This window comes from Heterodontus francisci, chromosome 8 (genome assembly GCF_036365525.1).
Source record: "Heterodontus francisci isolate sHetFra1 chromosome 8, sHetFra1.hap1, whole genome shotgun sequence".
Classification (NCBI taxonomy): domain Eukaryota; kingdom Metazoa; phylum Chordata; class Chondrichthyes; order Heterodontiformes; family Heterodontidae; genus Heterodontus; species Heterodontus francisci.
Window position 1 is genome coordinate 57,683,636 of NC_090378.1, and position 16,765 is coordinate 57,700,400.

The following is a 16,765-nucleotide window of genomic DNA, read 5'->3' on the forward strand; positions in this document are numbered from 1 at the left end:
TTTAAGTGCGACAGGCACACACTAGAAACATTCACCTATAACAGAATAAACTGTATGCATATCCTGTATATCTGTCACAGTTCCAGTGTCTCACTTTGGTATTTCACCACTTAACTCATGCAATTTCTATGCTGTATACTTGCATGTGATTGACCGAAGATTCATAAAGTAGAACCGTGTCAAGTAACAAATTAGCATTCAGTAATTGGTATCAAATGCAAGGAGCAAAAGAGGAGACAAATCACCAAGAATTTTGTGACATTGGTGTCTATGTTGAGTTTTCCCCAAACTGGAAGTTTGTAGGTAAAAGTGTCATTAATAACCTAAGAAGCCTCAAAGACACAAAGTGCAGAGGAGTTTACTAGAATGGTACCAAGGATCAGGGACTTCAGTTATGTGGAGAGACTAGAGAAGCAGGAATTGTTCCCCTTACAGTAGAGAATGTTAAGGGGAGATTTAATAAGAGGTATTCAAAATTATAAGGGGCTTTGAAAGATTAATTAGGGAGAAACTGTTTCCATTGGCAAGAGGGTCAGTAACCAGATGAGCCAGGTTTACGGCAATTGGCAAAAGCAGAATTTTTTTAAATGCAGAACATTGTTATGATCCGGAATGCACTGCTTGAAGAGACAATGGAAGCATATTTAATAGTAACTTTCAAAAGAGAATTGGATATATACTAGAAGGGATAAAAATTGCAGGGCCATGTGGAAAAAGAGCAGTGGGACTAAATGGATAGCTCTTTCAAAAAGCTGGCCCATATCATGGCTGGTGATGCAATTGCCAGGTTCCATTTTTATTTAATTGTAAGCAGAGTATCACCTGCAATGGCTTCTCTTTCTGCTGCCATATCACTACCTCTGGAGTCCCCCAAAGCTCCATCTCTGGTTCCTTCCTATTTCTCATTTACATGCTGCCCCTCAGCGATATCATCTGTAAACACGTCAGTTTTCACATATACACTGATGACACCCAGGTCTACCTCACTGCTATCACTTTCAATTCCTCCATTGCCATTAAATTACCAGACTGCTTGTCCAACATCCAGTATTGGATGAGCAGAAATTTCCTCTAATTAAATATTGGACAAACTGAGACCATTGTCTTTGGCCCCTGCTATAAACCCCATTACCCTAGCTACCGACCCCAAACCCCTCCCTGGCAACTGTCTGAGGTTGAACCAGATTGTTCGCAACCTTGGTGTCATATTCACCCTAAGATGAGCTTCCAACCCCACATCCACACAATCACTAAGAATTCCATGTCCATAACATTGCACGACTCCACACTTGCCTCAGTTTATCTGCTGTTGAAATCCTCAGCTATGCCTTTGTTACCTCTAGACTTGACTATTCCAACGCACCCGTGGCTGGTCTATCACATTCTACCCTCCGTAAACTTGAGGTCATCCAAAACTCTACTGCCCATGTCCTTACTTGCACCAAATCCCATTCACCCATTACTTGTGCTCACTGACCTCCATTGGTTCCCAGTTAAGCAATGCCTCAATTTCAAAATTCTCATCCTTGTTTTCAAATCTCTCCATGACCTTACCCCTCCCTATCTCTGTAATCTCCTGCAGCCCCAAAACTCCAAAATAACTGCTCTCCTCTAATTCTGGCCTCTTGAGCATCCTTGACTTTAATTGCCCCACCATTGATGGCCATGTCTTCAGCTATCTAGCCCCTAAGTTCTGGAATTCCCTTTTCTAAACCTCTCCACTTTTCATTCCTCTTTCGAGACGTGCCTTAAAACCTACCTTTTTGACTAAGCTTCTGGCCATCTGTCCTAATATTACCTGATGTGACTCAGTGTCAAATTTTGCTTTATAATGCTCCTGTGTCATACCTTGGGGCATGTTATTATGTTAAAAACTCCATATAAATACAAGCTGTTGTATGATTCCAGATTGTGTTACAAATCTTTCATGTCTTTGTTAACACTTTTTACTTGTAATGGACCATTTTTAGTGACTAATAATTTTGAGATAAATTCAATGGGAGATCAAAGGTACCATGAAATAATTTTTATTCCATATCGTGTAATACTCCTGTTATTATAACACAGCATACCCTCTGACACACTGAACAACTTCATTGGGGAGGTGGGGGTGGGGAGGGGGAGGCGGGGGGAAGAGTTGGGGGTGTACACGAGTACATATAAAAGTCTTGTGTCCAGCATGCTTCCAAATGCCTTAAGTACTAAAAAGCAAAGAACGTCAGTCATCTATCTCATCAATTTTTTTTAACCTTGTTAACCTAGCTTCTTTCCATGGCAGGTGCCAGAGATTTACTTAGAGCTGTGGTTAGTCTTTAATTGATATCAAGATGTACCTAATGTGGACGACTTCCCCATACAAGGTATCTTAGTACTATGACCTATGAACAACACCACAGGAAATCAGCTGGTATCCATCTACATATTATTACATATTATTAAAAATGTTATGTATAGGAACAAGAGTAGGCCATTCAGCACCTCAAGCCTGTTCCACCGTTCAATTAGATCATGTCTGATTTGTACTCAACTCCATTTATCCATTTTTGTTCTATGTGCCTTGATACTCTGAACTAAAAAAAAAATCTATTTCAGTCTGGAAAATTTCAATAGACCCAGCAGTTGGGGAAAGAGTACTGAATTTCTACTACCCTTTGCATGAAAAAAGTTTCCTGATTTTAGTCTTAAGTGGCATAACTCTAATTTTAAGATTATGCCCTCTTGTTCTGGATTCCCCCACCAGAGGAAATAATTTCTCTATATTTAATCTAGCAAATCCTTTTATCATTTTGAACATCTTGATTAGACTACCCCTTAACTGGCTACGTGCAAGGTTAGAAATAAACAAGTTTATGCAACCGCTCCTCATAATTTAGCCTTTTAAACCCTGGTATCTATGCTATATCCCTTTCAAGGCCAATATATCTTTCCTGAGGTTCAGTGCCCAAAAATGAAAGCAGAACTCCAGATGGGGTCTGACCAAGGCGCTGTGCAAATTAAGTATAATTTCCTCACTGTTGCATTCCATCCCTCTTTTGATAAAGGCCAAAGTTCCATTAGCCTTTTTGATTACTTTTTGTACTTGTGTGCTATTTTAGTGGCTTGTGTGCACTTACTGTGTCTCTTAACATAGCGCCATCTGAAAACTTGGATGGACAACTCTCTATTCTGTCCTCTGTCATTAATAAATATGTTGAAAAGCTGAGGCCCAAGTACAGATCCCTGGGGAACATCACATATGATATCCCACCAGTCAGAAAACAAACTCTTTACCCCTATTGCCTCCTATCTCCCAACCAATTCCCAGCTCATGTTTCAAGGTTACCACTGATTCCATGCGCTCTCATTTTTGCTACTAACCTCTTGTGCTGAACTTTATGAAATCCTTCTAAGTTCACATAGACAATACCCATAGATACTCCTCTATCACCATTCTAGTGGCCTCCTTACAAAATGCAACCTGATTAGATAGACAAGACCTACCTGTGACAAATTCATGCTCTTTCTCATCAGCAAACACTTTTCCTTGTACTCAGTCACTATGTCTCTGATGATAAATTCCAGTGAGATCCCCACAAGTGATATTAAACTGGCAGGTCTGTACTTGCCTGCTTTTTTCCTCTCTCTGTTCTTAAGCAATAGGGTGACTTTTGCAACTTCCCAGCCCAAAGGCATCTACCATCTTTTCTTTTCAAAGTTCTACATCAACAGTGGCTATGATTTTTTCCAAGCTAATTGTGTCTGTACGCCTGCCCCATCATGATTTAGATTTCCCCATTGACGTGACAGTGAAGTTCACAATCTGTCCACTTGATGTCTCTGCAATTTCAGGAATCTCAAATGCCTCTGGTACCCATCTTACTGCAGGTAAGTTTTAAAACATTTGTAGTACTTAATTCAAAATATCCTCCAGTTCAACGTTGAGGAGACCAAAGCCATTGTGTTTACTCTCCCTACCCCATCAGAAACCCCACTTCCTTGCCCTGGTTCTATTGTCTGCCCAGCTCTAAGGCTGAACCAGATTGATCGCACCCTAAGTATCCTCTTTGACCCTTAGCTGAGCTTCAGACTCATTATTTGCATCACAAAGATGACTTTTTTCCCCACCTCTACAACACTGCCATGCTCCAATCTCAGCTCCTCTGCCACTAAGAATTATAGAGTTACACAGCACAGAAAAAGGCCCTTCAGCCCATCATGTCCATGCAGGCCATCAAGCACCTATATATCCTAATCTCATTTTCCAGCACTTGGCCCGTAGCCTTGTATGCTATGGAATTTCAAGTGACCATCTAAATACTTCTTAAATGTTGTGAGGGTATCCCTCTCTACCACCTCTTCAGGCAGTGCGTTCCAGATTCCAACCACCCTCTGGGTGAAGAAACTTTTCCTCAAATTCCCTCTAAACCTCCTGTCCCTTATCTTAAATCTATGCCCCCTGGTTATTGACACCTCCACTAAGTGAAAAAGTTTCTTCCTATCTACCCAATTTATGCCCCTCATAATTTTGTATACCTCATTCAGGTCCCCCCTCAGCCTTCTCTGCTCTAAGGAAAACAACCCTAGCCTATCCAGTCTCTCTTCATAGCTGAAATGCTCCAGCCCAGGTAACATCCTGGTGAATCTCCTCTGCGCCCTCTCCAGTGCAATCACATCCTCCCTATAGTGTGGCGACCAGAACTGTACACAGTACACGAGCTGTGGCCGAACTAGTGTTTTATACAGCTCCATCATAACCTCCCTGCTCTTATATTCTATATCCTCGGCTAATAAAGGCAAGTATCCCATATGCCTTCCTAACTACCTTACCTCCCTGTGCTGATGCCTTCAGTGATCTATGGACAAGTACACCAAGGTCCCTCTGACCCTCTGTACTTCCTAGGGTCCTACCATCCATTATATATTCCCTTGTCTTGTTAGTCCTTCCAAAATGCATCACCTCACACCTCAATTTAAATTCAATCTGCCACTGCTCTGCCCATCTTACTCGCCCATCTATACTGTCCTGTAATTTAAGGCTTTCTTCCTCACTATTTACGACACCACCAATTTTCATGTCATCTGCAAACTTACTAATCATACCACCTGTATTGACATCTAAATCATTAATATACACTACAAACAACAAGGGTCCCAGCACCGATCCCTGCAGTACACCACTGGTCTCAGGCTTCCAATCACAAAAACAACCCTCGACCATCACCCTCTGCCTCCTGCCACTAAGCCAATTTTGGATCCAATTTGCCAAATTGCCCTGGATCCCATGGGCTCTTACCTTCTTGACCAATCTCCCATGTGAGACCTTATCAAAAGTCTTACTGAAGTCCATGTAGACTACATCAACTGCTTTGATCATCTACACACCTAGTCACCTCCGTGAAAAATTCAATCAAATTTGTTAGACATGATCTCTCCCTGACAAAGCCATACTGACTATCCCTGATTAATCCCTGCCTCTCCAAGTGGAGATTAATCCTGTCCCTCAGAATTTTTTCCAATAGTTTCCCTACCACTGATCTTAGACTCACTGGCCTGTAATTACCTGGTTTATCCCTACTACCCTTCTTGAATAATGGTACCACATTTGCTGTCCTCCAGTCCTCTGGCACCCCTCCTGTGGTCAGAGCCCCTGCAATCTCCTCCCTTGCCTCACATAGCAGCCTGGGATACATCTCATCTGGGCCTGGGGATTTATCCACTTTTAAGCCCACTAAAATTGCTAATACCTCTTCCCTGTCAATGCTAATTTGCTCAAATATATCACAATCCCCCTCCCTACATCGTCCTTCTCCATAGTGAACACAGATGAAAAATAATCATTCAAAGCCTCACCTACGTCCTCCGGCTCTAAACACAGATTGCCACTTGGGTCCCTAATGGGCCCTACCCTTTCCCTGGGCATCAGACATTGATCTCTTGCCCTTAATATACTTTTAAAACACTTTGGGATTTTCCTTTATCTTGTCCGCCAGTGTTTTTTCATGCCTCCTCTTCGCTCTCCTAATTACTTTTTTAACTACCCCCCGACACTTTCTATACTCCTCTAGGGCTTCTGCTGTTTTCAGCCCTCTGAATCTGCCATAAGCCTCCTTTTTTTTCCTGATCCAATCCTCTATATCCCATGACATCCAGGGTTCCCTGGACTTGTTGGTCCTACCCTTCACCTTTACAGGAACATGTTGGCCCTGAGCTCTCACTATTTCCTTTTTGAATGACTCCCACTGGTCTGATGTAGACTTTCCTATAAGTAGCTGCTCCCAGTCCACTTTGGCCAGAACCTGCTTTATCATATTGAAATCGGCCTTCCCCCAATTCAGTATCTTTATTTCCGGTCCATCTTTGTCCTTTTCCATAACCACCTTAAACTTACAGAGTTCTGGTCACTATCCCCAAAATGCTCCCCCACTGTCATTTCTACCATTTGTCTGGCTTCATTCCCTAAGATTAGGTCCAGTTCTGCCCCTTCTCTTGTAGGACTTTCTACGAACTGGCTCAAAAAGCACTCCTGGATGCACTTTAAGAATTCCACCCCCTTTAAGCCTTTTGCACTAAGACTATCCCACATCCTTACAGATGCCTGTGCCACTTCCAGACCTTAACTTCAATGGCACCATGCCATACATTAAGCCCTACTTGCCCCTCATTGCAGTTCTTGCTCACCTACATTTGGCCCCTGTGCACCAATGCATCAAGTTTAAAATCTATGTCTTTGTCTTTAAATCCTTCCTTGGCCTCATGCCATCCCAATTCTGCACCTTCCTCAAGCCCTGTACCCTTCCCTGTTCCTCTGATTCCAGACTCTTGCCCCCTTCTTTTTGCTCCAGCACTGGTGATGGAGCCTTTTGTTACCTCAGTTTTACTCTCTAATTCCATCCTAAATTCCTCCATCTCTTCACCTCTCTCCTTCAGAAACCTCCTCAAAGCCCATCTCTTCCAACTAGATTTTATCATTCCCATTTAATTTCTCCTTTCTTGAGTCTGCATCTATTTTCAATATGCCTGCTGTGAAGCGCCTTGGGTTTTTAAAAAATGTTAAAAGTGTCATATAAATGCAAGTTACAGTTGTTATGGCATTGGTAAACATGTGACAAGTAAGACGTTGCTATTCATGCGGAGACAATGCTGACAGGTGTGACATAAGCAAGGTGACAAAGGGATTATGATGAAGGTTTTCGATTGCAAAAAAAAGCAAGACAGTTTATGAGAGAGAGAGAAAGTTGAGATAAAATGAATAAATTGTTTTAAGACCACTATAGTGAGAAATAAGTTAATTTCCTAAACAATATTAACCGTGGTGCAATTAATGGAGCATTTATAAAATGGAAATAAACACCTGCAATAAAAGGCAGAATGGGCTAAAGGAGAAGTAAAACCCCTTAAGGTGCCAAGCATTATCTGTTAACGCTGATTCTGCCAGCCCAACAACTTAGTGATTTGGTATGCATGTACAGATGCATACACAGCTTTTGATATGGCAAATTTTCAATGTCTGATGCCAGGAAGTCACTTGTCTAATCTGCTCATTAGTGGGCACTTCAGTATTTACAGATGATTGAACATAACAGATGGATGGGTCCTGGCATTTCCATTTTAAAAAAGAAACCAGTTTCTGATAATAATGGGCCATTTATGAAACCTGTTCACAATCTGATTAACTTTTCTTAAAGTAACTGACATAGCAGGGGACTGGACGGATATACAATGAAAAAGCATGTAACGCAATGCCTGCATGTCCAGTAGCTATACAATGATGCTAACTGCTTGACCAGTAACAATAAATTATTTCATATTCTCTAGTCACTGTTCAAATTTCATTAAAAATGTGAAAAAGCTGCTCGGGTTTGACAGTCATTTCTAAATGCACAATTTTCTTTGCTACTTTTGCCACCATAAAATTTAGGCAAAAATAATTTTCTTTTTCAAAAGCTGTAAATATAGCTTTTTTCAATTAACAACAAAAGAACAGCTCAGAATTCACAGGTAAACACATACTTGTTGTGGAGGCACTCATGTGGAACATAACAGCTGACTTAGACCTATTGGGCCAAGTGGCCTGTTTCTGTGCTGTAAATTCTATGGACTACTTTTCATTGTATACAAGGTGGAACAACTGTTTTCAGTCAAAGGCAACTGCAGCAAAACCTTGGAAATCTGACCCTGGTTTTGTTAGGGCACACAAAGCTGGTGTATTTACCCTTGTGCACTAACTGGCAAGTAAGCAGTTTTTCACAGTCTAATGGACACTTCAGTAATACACACAACTGGTCATATTCTATTTGTTTTACTTCTTGACACAGCAGTATTAGTTAAGCAGCTGTAAACCAACTGCTTCAGCTTCCAGTCAAGTACTTTTAATCAACCTACTTTAAACACATTTTATAAACATAATTCCTAACTTTATTAAGGAAAATAATAGTTGGATTTTTATCTTTAGTCCAGTTGTCCAGTTATACTGTTACCTCCCCATCCCTCCCTTTCCATAAAAAAACATTGCTCAGTCACTTATTATTCCAGCAAAAATAATAAAATAATTTACTGGGATCTTTAAAGGAAAACATAATCACTACTTATTGTGGCAGACGTTTCAGTGTCTTTGATGTCTTGTAAACAAGGGAACAATTATTTATTAAGATGAAAGGAAACTCTACATTTAAATCTTTTTTCAACACAATAGCATGCCTAGAAGCTCAAAGGGCAGTTCTGTGGATGGATATGTTCTGGAAAGATTTAAAAGGTGATTGTTCAAAGTGTTCAATGGTAAACTAATTGTGGCTCTGACATGTGCTGAAGGAAACTGTGAACTGATTGAGAATGATAAAGAGCCAAGTCATCCCACATTAACCTGAGCTAAATACTTATGATACTGAAGAGGGTTACAAATTGGCACATACTAACCATGAGATTTACTATAACCATTTCTGTACCATTTCTAAAGTGATTTTCTTCAAACAGAGAACACAACGAAGCATTGCATGATTGTCTTTCAAAATTAAAAACTTAATAATTAATAGGACTGTGTCCATGCAGCTTCTCCCAAAGTTTGAAAAATGGTGCACACTAACCATAGCAACCTCGAAAGTTCGCATCATCCACAACCAAGAACAAACTTTTAAAAAAATACTGCCATATATACATCGGTGAGTGGAAATCACTTCTCTTTAAATGCTGAATAATGACTTACATGCATAACTTCCATAGACAGTTATTGACTCTCATGGCACAAGTTTACTGGCTAATGTAAACATAAAATGACACTTGTTACAATATATGATGATTGCAGAGATCAGGTATTTGATGTGGGACATGAGGGAGGTTCGACTTGATTTCTTTGGAAAAGAGTTAACTTTGAACTGATCTGATTGTTTTCAAGATTATGAATAGAATTGACTAAACTAATGCAGGCAATTCATTCAATGTGATAATTAGGTTCAAATATTGGCTATGCAAGTTAAAAATTAGGAACTTGGAATAGATGAAAATTAGGTGAAAGATTTTCACCCAAAATGTAATAGACTTTTGAAATTGTATATTAGGGAATATCATTGAATTTGTCAGTATCAACGGATTCAAGAAGAAAGCGGATGCATTTCTCGAGAGAAAACAGGTTGAGTGATGTGGTGAGCAGGTGGTAGTGAGATCTGGTTCCAAAAAAGGAATCAGTTTGTTGGACTAATTGCCATTGTCTATAATATTTTGCTCTTATGCACTGCATGTCCAAAACATAATGTAACACAGTTGCACTCACCTCCAAGACTTGGTCCCCAGCCCAGAGCCTGCCGTCTTTAGCAGCTGCACCCTCTTCATATACTTCATGAATAACTATTGCATCCTGAAATAAATCCATAATTATCATTTAGCGTTACCAGAATTTGTACACATCTGGAAGCTGCTTTCCTGATCAGTTTAGAAAAATTCCAGTGGTATTCATTAAATGCTCAATTTGTTCCCTGACGAAATAAAATAAAAAGCAGGCAATGGAAGTGGGAAGCAGAAAAATCTTTTGCAGGGAGCTATCAAAACTAGAGGCTCAAACAGTTTTTATATGTGCACTGGCCCAAAACCTGATGTCCAATCCTTGAGAAGCTGACACAATGACTGGTTTTCTTTCAAACTGTTTTGTATCTGTAACAATGCGTGGATGCTTTATTACATTAACTGTGCTATGTAAATGCAAGTTGCCATTGTGTGACACTTGGAGCATCGTGGCCATATGCTTGAAACTGTAGGGTAGATTTTCATCTTCGCTGCCTGGGCAGTAATCTGGCCGAGTAGATCGCCAGCCCTTCATAGAACCCACTGATTTTCATTCCATTCATTACAATGAAATCCTTCCCATGTTTATAAAAAATAAATTTATAAAAACACACATTATATACAGCATATAGCAGGATGATCGGCCCACCCGCTCACTGTCATCTGCTGAGGCGCAAACTATTTTGACGGTACAGGCTTGTTTAAATTGCAATAGTGGGCTGTCCCTGCATTTCCAGCTGTGACAGGCAAACTGGCAGACTGAAGGTTATAATTTTGGGCAGGCCTGGTGCCTATTTAAAGCATGCTGCAGCTCAAAACTCTGGAACTTTTTGCTGTTCTTGGAAGATTTGGGCTGTAACATGTCTCAGTCAAAAGCATCTAGATTTACAGGGCAGATTTTCCTGTGGGATTCAGGACCCTGCCATCAAGCTCAAATGGGGGGTCAGAAGCCCATGCCGTGTGGGAAACTCAACTGTGATTTTCCTGATTATGGGCGGGCTCTCAAAGCTAGAGGGCCAAGAGGCGATCCTCCAGCTTAAAAGTAGCAGCAGGATGCCATTCAAGCTAAGTAAGGGAGAAAGGGCCCCAAAATGGAGGTACCTTCACTCCATCTTTTACAAATTTAAAATGAAAAAAGGCCATTGCAGCCGGGCCATCATTGTGGGGGTGTGCGGGGGGAGCACCTCCATAGGGTGGCCAATGGCTGCTGCTGAACCCAGGTAGGCAGCCTCTAGGCAGCTGCACTGTCCTCCGCCACCTGCAAGGACCTGGAGGGACAACAAGCCTTAAGTAGCCATTAAGTAGCTCAATTGGCTACCCACCTCTTGTGGGTGGGTAGCCCTACAGCCACTACCCCATCCCACCTCTAGGAAAAAGATCCAGTGGTGGGATGGAGTGGGGGAACTGGCATTCAGGCCAGCAGCGTGAAATTCTGTGCCCACCTGCCTCTATTCCTGCCCTCAGTGGGGGCCAAAAATCCAGCTCACTGAGTCAGCAATGCAGATCCTCGCTGAGCAGGTGAGGGAATGAGGCAGCTGAGCAGGTTCATGTCCTCTTGGATTGCAAGAAGGTGCCCAGACAAACTCTGCGGTGGGACCATAAGGAGGTGACTAATTACACTAAGATCGAGACCATCAATACAGGACATGGCGTCAGTGCTGCAAGCACTTCAACATTACCCCAGCAAGTCTAAGAATGATGTCTTGCTACCTCTATTTCTCTGCTATATACCTGCTCACAGCACATCACACACTCACTGTAAACATTTCCCTTCCCACTCCACATGCTTCTCATCGATTCATAATGGCAAGCTGCACCAACATTCCTCACTAGAATCACATTCTTGCCTACAGCTAATGCCCTCACAACATGCCAAACAGCATTTTGCTTTTACCTGGTAGCAACTGAAAGGCACTTCACTCCTTCGTCAATGCAAAAAACTCAGATTTCCAGCCACCGGAAGCAAAAACAGAAAATGCTAGAAATACTCAGCAGGTCAGACAGCATCTGTGGAGAGAGGAACAGAGTTAACGTTTCAGGTCCATGTCCTAAATGGTTCTGATAAAATAGCACTGACCCGAAACATTAACTCTGTTTTTCTCTCCACAGATGCTGCCTGACGTGCTGAGTATTTCCAGCATTTTCTGTTTTCACTTTAATCCTTTGCCAACTGCATTCACAGTTCTAATGCTTTCTGGCATCAGCAATTGTTTGAGGCATTGGACAGCCTGCCTAGGAGTTGCCATACCATGCCTAAGAAAATGTAGGAGTCCACTTCTAGCTTGTGTGGTGGTCTGGCACAAGGCATCAACAGTCTACCATGGAGTATTTGCCACCTGTATGTGTTATGCTGTGTTTTTATCACCAGCTCTAGCAGCTTTAGTTGAACATCTCCACTGCCTTCGAAAGGCTTGGGGACATAGTGATGGGCGTGTTTGACACAGATCTACTTTCCAGAGAATCAGCAGAAATGAAGAGTTGCAGCCCCATGGGAATGGCACATGTTGCCTTCAGGATGACAGCACATCTGCTGCTTCACCAGCCCTTCAAGCATTGCTGGCCATGATGCAAGAAAGCCAGATGGGGATAGACTGCCCTGGCAGCAACTAAGATGGTACAATCTACATGCTCATGGGGATATTTCTCATCAGATGGTGAAAGGTTTCCCTGTTGTGCAGGCTCCATTTGCTGACCCCGTTGCACAGCAAAGCTGTGTAGAATGCAGCAACCAAAATCTGAAGCACTCTCTGTGGGCTGTACACCAGAAAACTCCCAGGACTTGTCAGCCCTGGTTTAGTTGGTAGCACTCTCGCCTCTGAGTCAAACAAGTTGTGCATTCAAGTCCCACTCCAGGGACTTGAGCACAAAAATCTAGGCTGACACTCCAGTGCAGTACTGAGGGAGTGCTGCACTGTCGTAGGTTTAGTTTAGTTTAGTTTAGAGATACAGCACTGAAACAGGCCCTTCGGCCCACCGAGTCTGTGCCGACCATCAACCACCCATTTATTCTAATCCTACACTAATCCCATATTCCTACCAAACATCCCCACCTGTCCCTATATTTCCCTACCACCTACCTATACTAGGGGCAATTGCTAATGGCCAATTTACCTATCAACCTGCAAGTCTTTGGCATGTGGGAGGAAACCGGAGCACCCGGAGGAAACCCACGCAGACACAGGGAGAACTTGCAAACTCCACACAGGCAGTACCTAGAATTGAACCCGGGTTGCTGGAGCTGTGAGGTTGCGGTGCTAACCACTGCGCCACTGTGCTGGCTTTCAGATGAAAAGTTTAACCGAGGCCCTGTCTGTAATGTTCCCTCTAGTTTCCTTCGCTGTGTGAGGACCATTTGTTGCACTGCATCGTCCCTTTAAGATTGCCGCGTGACAGCTTGTGCGCACATCTTAAAGGGACCATTGCTTGTGAACAGCCTGTTTGTCCACGGCACAACACATTCCCAATTGCTGTGTGACCGTATACTCATGCACCTTAGGGTGAATGTTGCCGATTTGCTCTCTCAATTGCACGTAAAAGATCATGCATTATTTCGTAGAGGAGCAAGGGAGTTATGCCTGGTGCCTGGCCAGTATTAATGTACTTTAAAAAAGATTTCTTGGTCATTATTGCATTGCTGTTTGTGTGGCCTGGCTGTGCCACAAATTGGCTGCTGTGATTCCTACATTATAACAGTGACTATACTTCAATAAAAGTACCCCATTGGCTTTGGGATGTCCTGAGATCGTGAGCGGCTCTGGATAAATATAATTCTTTCTTTTTTGTACAGGCATCGAAAACATTGTTGGAATATTCCAAGGTCAGCTTGAAGATGGCTCTAGTAATCCCATGGCTCAGATTATAGCGCCTTTCAGCCAGCAAACAAGTTTTTTTTTTAAACTGGCATTGTCAGACAGCTGTAAAAGAGCATGGCCCTTGTCCCCAATCAGTCAGCCTCTGAGTTTATTTTATTATCTCCAGACTGAACTATTCTAGTGCTGTCCTGACCTACCTCACCATCTTCCACCTTCCATAAACTTAAGATCACCCAAAACTCTACTGCCCATATCCTAACTCTCACCAAGTCTCATCTGTTCAATACCCAATGTGCTCATTGCCCTACATTGGCTCCCTGTCTACCAACACCTTAATTTTAAAATTCTTATGTGTCGTGGAGTCATAATGGGATAGAAGGAGCCATTCGGCCAATCATGTGTTCAAATCCCACTATTGCCTTATCTGTAACCTCCAAGAACTCTGCGTTCTTCCAACTCTTGTGCATCCCCCACTTCCTTTGTCCCAGCATAAGTGACCATGCCTTCAGTTGGCTAGGCCCCAAGCTCTAGAATTCTCACCCTAAACCTCTTTGTCTTTCCACCTCCACCTAAACCTTTAGGATTCTCCTTAAACCTTATCTTTTTGACTAAGCTTTAAGCTATCTGCTTTGATAGAGGTATTCAAAATCATGAGGGGTCTGGATAGAGTAGATAGAGAGAAACTGTTCCCACTCGTGAAAGGATCGAGAACGAGAGGGCACAGATTTAACGTATTTGGTAAGAGAAGCAAAAGTGACATGAGGAAAAGCTTTTTCATGCAGCGAGTGGTTAAGGTCTGGAATTCTCTGCCCGAGAGTGTGGTGGAGGCAGGTTCAATTGAAGCATTCGAAAGGGATCTAGACAGTTACATGAAAAGGAAGAATGTGCAAGGTTATGGGGAGAAGGCAGGGGAATGGAACTGAGGGAATTGCTCTTTCGGAGAGCCAGTGTGGACACAATGAGCTAAATGGCCTCCTTCTGCACTGTAAGGATTCTGTGATTTTAATATTTCTTGCTATAGCTTGGGTTCAATATTTGTCCTATTATGCTCCTGTGAAGCATCTTGGGATGTTTTCCTTGTTAAATGCCCGATATAAATGAAAAAATATTTGATTATTTTTGTGCATAATTCTATAAACCTGGCTGTAGGCCAGCAGGAACTGTGTTTAAACAATGTTGATTTTTAAATTTGGAAGTGGAAATTCAAGTATCAGAACAGCAATTGTAATATATTGACATATTCCCAAAAAGGTGTCATTCCAAGGATGTTTCCTCTCGTGCAAGGTTCAAGTGCAGGAACAATGCTCTCTCAGTTTGTATGGGTCACATGTCTGGCTGCCATTACCAGAATTCAGAATTTTTACCTTTAAGTAAAGTCAATGGTGTTAAACAAAATCTTTTTCAAGCCAACGCTTTGCAACTTCCCATGTAACATTGCCAGAGAGCGACAGACAATGTGAATTGCACATCAATAACCTGCACCATTTCCAGAACTATAATGATGTTGAATTTTTAATGTTTGCTGCTGTTACCATTTTTCTCCAGTTTCCTTCTCTTTTCTGCCCCCACCTCTCCTTAATGCACCAACTAGAGTATCATTTCACAAGTGCCAGCGACCTACCAGTACCTTGCCCAATTGGCATGTTTTCATGTGTAAGCCTCAACAGCAAGTATCAGCAGGTTAGTTGACTAGGGGTTACTGACGGCCTTACCTGATTTCTCCCTAACCCAAGGGTTTTGACTGTGTTACAATTATTTTTAATATGACCATTGCTTGTAAAACATGAAATCAACATCAATATTCATCAAAGTTTCATCAGTCCCTTTATTCTAATCATCAGCCTTTTGGACTGCTGCACAATATCTTAATGGCAATCAAGATGAAACAGGTCAGTAATAAAATAAGAAAACATTGGCAAGTTAAAAAGCAGTATTTATATCTCTAACACGCAACTTACTACATACTCAGTTCACTGGCAGTTATACTTAGAATGGCAGTGAGGTAAGCAACATAGACAAACATATGAATTAGGAACAGAAGCAAGCCATTCGGCCCTCGAGCCTGCTCCATCATTCAATAAGATCATGGCTGATCTGTTTGTGTTTCAAATTCCACACTCCCATCTACCCCCGATACCCTTGATTCCTTTGCCTAACAAGAATCTATCTACTTCCACCTTAAAAATATTCAATGTTCCTGACTCCACCACCTTCTGAGGCAGACTTCCAAAGTCGCACAACCCTCTGAGAGAAAAACATTCTCATCTCTTTCCTAAAAGGGTGTCCCCTAATTTTAAAACAGTGCGCCCTAGCTCTGGACTCACCTGCAAGAGGAAACATCCTCGTCACATCCACCTTGTCCGTTTAGGATATTATAAACTTCAATCAAGTCTCCCCTCACTCTTCTAAACTCCAGTGGAAATAAGCCCAGTCTGCCCAATCTTTCCTCATAAGACAACCCGGACATTCCAGGTATCAATCTAGTAAACCCGATGAGTCAGGAGGAAACCAACAAATAAAAGACTGGAGAAGGGCAACAAATTAAATCACTCAAAATTTCTTTAGAAAAAAATTCCATCCACCTTTTTTTTCTCAATAAATGAAACTTCCAAATGCCTAAATTAGGGTTTTGAACATTAAAGGCAATAAATTACATATTTTATATTGAATTCACCCACTGAATTATCTTTTCTTATATTTCAATATCTTAACGTTTTTACTGTATGACCTGGCAATACTGGGTTGGACTCTCAGGCATTAGCATAACTGTGAAATCTGTAAATTACAGCCTCCTAAGGGACCGTCTTTTTTTTGCAGGTGACCTTACTTTCAAAATGGTCATTGTATGAACTGCAGGGAGGATTTAAACACCAATAACAGCAGGATCAGCTGCTGCACGGGTGATGCAAATTCAAACCCCAATATCAGCAGGGACAGAGGCTGCTGGGAGGATTCATACCCCAATACCAGCAGGGCTAACAGCTGCTGGGAGGATTCAAACCCACTACCAGCAAAGACAATGGCTGCTGGGAGGATTCAAACCCCAATACCAGCAGGGACAAGGCTGTTGGGAGGATTCAAACTAGGATAGCAGCAGGGACAACAGCTGCTGGGAAGATTCAAACCCTGATACTGGCATACAAAAGAGAGAATGTAAATCAGTCATTTCCTGCTGGATTCTCTGACCTTGTTAATTTGACAGC

At 42.0% G+C, this 16,765-nt stretch overlaps 1 protein-coding gene across 8 annotated transcripts in view; it reads right to left on the reverse strand.

Annotated features, from left to right (window-relative positions):
- patj (PATJ crumbs cell polarity complex component) overlaps nt 1-16,765 on the reverse strand; it is a 472,630-nt gene that overhangs the window by 59,787 nt on the left and 396,078 nt on the right. For all 8 annotated transcript variants that reach the window (XM_068037182.1, XM_068037186.1, XM_068037183.1 and 5 more), the window contains one exon: nt 9,743-9,826. In XM_068037182.1, coding sequence (XP_067893283.1) covers nt 9,743-9,826 — 84 coding nt within the window. The remainder of the gene's footprint in view (nt 1-9,742; nt 9,827-16,765) is intronic.